This window comes from Protomyctophum bolini (genome assembly GCF_963924005.1).
Source record: "Protomyctophum bolini genome assembly, chromosome: 2".
Classification (NCBI taxonomy): Eukaryota; Metazoa; Chordata; class Actinopteri; order Myctophiformes; family Myctophidae; genus Protomyctophum; species Protomyctophum bolini.
This window is the reverse complement of record NC_137863.1, coordinates 8,130,558-8,134,863: the sequence shown is the minus strand read 5'-3', so window position 1 is coordinate 8,134,863 and position 4,306 is coordinate 8,130,558. Positions and strand designations below refer to the sequence as shown.

Sequence of the window (4,306 nt, the reverse complement as noted above, 5' to 3'; positions counted from 1 at the left end):
GTGTCTCGTTAGCTCGGTAGGTAGAGCTCTTGCCTTTGCAACACGAGGTCATGGGTTCAGATCTGGGCACCGCCAACTCAGTGTATGAGTCTTCAAGAATCCTGCCCCCCACTATAAAAAGCCGACCCTGTCACAATTCCATGGTCTTCTTTTTCTCAAGTTTAGTCTTCCATGTTTCTATGGCTTATTGTGGCTTATTCTTATTGCCTTCCTGCTTGGTCCTGCCTTATCGCTGCTTGCATCGATTTTGCCTGACATTGGTCTTTCAAACTGTATTGAGAAGTAAGGTGAAGGGAGATAATAAACTCTTCACCAATCCAATCTCCATAAACCGCCCATGATTTGTTTCCTTCTATTCATTTGATCTATTTTCCCTGCAGTGCCTTAGCTGAACATCATTTAATAGTGATTCAAGGAATCCTTATAATCCTTATATTAACTTTTTGACTTGAGAACTACTTTTAAAATGACCAGCTCAACACGATCTACCAATTGTTTGATGTACCTGAGGTGGCCTTGGAATAGTGGAGCATATAAGACAAACTTGGAATGGGAAAGAGAGCGGACAAAATATTACTTAATAATGCTAACTTTGCCCGAAAACAAGGCATTGCATTGTGGGTGTGAAGGGAGCCCTTCTTGATGCCAATCAATCAAGCCACCTTAATTCAAATTCCAGATTTGAATCATGTGGTCTACCGTCCTTTATTTTTCTGCACCTTTCCTTTGTGCACTCTTGCAGTAGATGGTGTGTGTATATATACACGTTAAAATGTGCAAAACTCACACATACAGTACCATTATCATCATACGTATGTATGGTGAATATGTTTTATTAGTATTTGAGTATTTGAAGCCTCAACTGGGAAAGCATTTGTCATTTTAGATTTTTCAGTTCAATATTCAAGAAATGGCAGATATACAAACTCGGCCGCATCACATCGTGCCACACTGAGAGCTTGTACATCTGCTATTTATAAAAAATATATAATTTTTCATCTGTGATTTAGAAGCAATTTGTAGAATTGGCATCAGATCTTAATGGTTAAGCTGGTTGTGGGCTTTACATTTGCATATTGTGTTTTGGCTTGAAGGTACACTATACAGTTCATTCACAGGGTAATGCTGTTTGTCAATTCTTTAGAAATAGAGACATAGTACACTGTAGTGTAGTCCTTACACTGTCCTCTTTCCTTAATGATACAAGCAATTTAAACCACAATGTACATTCACCAGACATGTAATTACTACCTTTGTGCTTGAGAGGTTTAAATTGGTATGGCTTTACTGAATTATACGTGATTGCGTATATATACGTATATTGAACTCAGTCCACATGTGGCTTGGCTGTCAGGCAAAGAGCCAGGCAGGCGACAGCAGAGCTTATATGAGTCTCATGCAAAGCAAATTACAGCAGCATCACAGTGTTGAACAGAAAATGCAAGGCAACAGCAGGCAGAGCTAGTCCCATGAAGATCTATTACGCAGTCAAGGGTCAAGTCTTAGAAAATGAGAATCAGAAATACGGAACACTAAATGTAAAAAAAAATGCTGGGAAAAATGCCCAAAAAACGCAGCAAACGACAGTACAGCAGGGATGCATAGCAGAATGAAATGACATTGCAGCTGAGGTAGCTTGATGTAAGTACACCGCATGTACATTACTCAGTAGACCACTGGCCTTCTGTTCTCAGGGTGCACACTCTAACCACAAGGCCACTGCGCTGGTAACAGTCAGTCACACCCTTAACCAATAACCTAACCACAAGGCCACTGAGCTGGTAACAGTCAGTCACACCCTTAACCAATAATAACCTAACCACAAGGCCACTGAGCTGGTAACAGTCAGTCACACCCTTAACCAATAACCTAACCACAAGGCCACTGAGCTGGTAACAGTCAGTCACACCCTTAACCAATAACCTAACCACAAGGCCACTGAGCTGGTAACAGTCAGTCACACCCTTAACCAATAACCTAATCGGGTTTTTTTTACATTTAAAATAACGAAACATTTCGTTTCCCCACACCTTCCCCCAACCCGAGCAGTCTAATGGCCATCAGGTAAAAACCTGACAGTGCAACTCCACAGTGTCCTGTATCTGCTTCCAGATGGCAGAAGGGAGAGCAGGCTGTGGCAGGGATGAGTGGGGAGTCGGGACATGCTGGGGCTTTTGACAGTTCCTCAATGGAGCCATAAGAGTTATTTCTGCTTACCTCACTGCTCTCTCTTCACAGCCTTTCTGTCTAGTTCTCATTACCAGAGTGGGATATGCTGCGCTGGTTAATACACTCGATATGGTTATATAGACCGTGGTGAGGATTGTCCTAATATCTGAATAAAAAGATTTTGAGAAGAGAAGGTGGTGCGGAGGAGGAGCTCCGTGCAGGGATCCACTCAGTGAGATTGTGGTTCAGTTGTTGCCTACTGGGGTCTGCCCGTCTGCCAGTATCCAGTTACACAGGGAGAACTCAGAGTCTCAGACCCAGTGGGTTGACCATGATGCTGGGGGATTAAATTGACAAATAGCGTACCAAATACCAATGTGTCTTTTCCTCCATATGTTTCAGGCTCAGGTGGAGTGCAGTACGTAGTGGAGTGTTGTGAGGTGTCTGTCTGTCTGTCTGTCTGTCTGTCTGTCTGTCTGTCTGTCTGTCTGTCTGTCTGTCTGTCTGTCTGTCTGTCTGTCTGTCTGTCTGTCTGTCATGTACAGTATGATGATGTAGGATGATAAGTGTGCTCACTTCACACATGTGTGATCTTTTTAATATATATTTTGAATCCAATTGTATTAAACAACGTTAAAACTCACCTACATTGCCGCTGTATGAAAAGCTTGAATTATCCTCTTTCTACAGTAGTAGTTTATTAGTTTGTTTCAGTCGTCTCAACCTGACTACTGTAAATCCCTCTTTACTGGCCTCCTGGCATGCTCACTCACCGCTCATGCGTGTCCATGCTGTTGGAATCTGGCCCTATACAGTATCTCAACAACAGACTCTAGACTTCTGCTGCCTTGAGGCCATCCAGGTTCTGATACTGGGAACCAACATGGATCCCAGTAGGATCTGGGCGGGGTGGTAAATCAACAGAGGTACCGAGATCAGAGAAAGATGCTCATATCCTGCGAACACTATCTTTAACATGGGAATGCCCAGTGTGAGTGACTTGTGTGTGGAACAGAACATGATGGCCACGGTGTCGGCGGGGGTGAAACCCGAGCCTTTCCTGGTAGAGAAAGCAAACGTCAGCAACATGAAGCTGATCTGTATGGAGAGTATGATGAGGAGCACCAGCAGCAGGCTGCTTGTGTCCAGGGTGATGTTGCAGTCGCTGAACATGTCGCAGAAGGTGGAGTAGATGATAAGCAGCAGAACCGCAGAGCTGATGTTTGCAAACGGAAACGTACAGTGTTCCAAAGACCCCCTGTGGAACCTCTGGCACAGCTGACCCAGGGTCAGTGGTAAGACTACCGTCATGCAGAGTTGGGAGAAGATAGAGGAGGACGGAACAGAGGAGGAGGGACCAAGAAACAGAAGCAACAGCACTGGAGTTATAACAATTCCCAGGAAACTTCCAAACGCAGAGTTAAAGATGGCCGCCGCCTCGTTCCCTCCTACAACCTTGGTCAATATAACAGCAGAGGAGACGGGAGGGGGCATGCAGCCCACCGACTGTATCCCTTTGAGCAGATACGGGTTGATGGCTGTGAGAGACATCACTCTGAGTAGCAACCAGACAGCCAATGGGAAGAAGAGAAAGGTAAAACACTGGACCAATAGATGGAGACGTACGCGAAGGATGGCACTGGTCAACTCCTCGGTTTTCAGAGACAATCCGCTGTTGAAGAAAATGATGGACACAGCTAGATAGGCTACGGTGATCTCTGGCTTCAAAGGACCTCCCGGCACACCGAGGCTGGGCTGCAGTTTGGCCGATAAGATAACCAGCACTAGGCCGATAATAAACCATTCCTTCTGGATCCTAGCCACCAGACCCATATTCCTGATGGCACAGGCACAGGCACAGGCTTGGGATCCAAACTGGAGAACTAGACACACTTCAATGTCTCTTTAGAAACTGCCACTGTCTGACTGTAAGGAGTACAATTTTATAGAGGTGATATGGCGAGCCGTTATGCATGTGACGTAATGGTGATAGGACCCATATAACTCCATATTTGGGCAGCTCCATACTTGGGCAATTACTCTCATACAAGCCTGTATAAAATTGACCTGGACTATACATACATAATAAGATATAATATACACATTATGTAATGAAAGTCCATGTGCACTGCTCAAA

At 44.5% G+C, this 4,306-nt stretch overlaps 1 protein-coding gene across 1 annotated transcript; it reads right to left on the bottom strand.

The window, feature by feature from the left end:
* Nucleotides 1-2,988: 2,988 nt before the first annotated feature.
* LOC308325728 (sodium/bile acid cotransporter 7-like) lies at nt 2,989-4,002 on the bottom strand (the record flags this gene model as incomplete). Its single annotated transcript, XM_080778389.1, has 1 exon — nt 2,989-4,002. One exon carries the CDS (start codon nt 4,000-4,002, stop codon nt 2,989-2,991), a length of 1,014 nt encoding a protein of 337 aa, XP_080634515.1.
* Nucleotides 4,003-4,306: the final 304 nt, after the last annotated feature.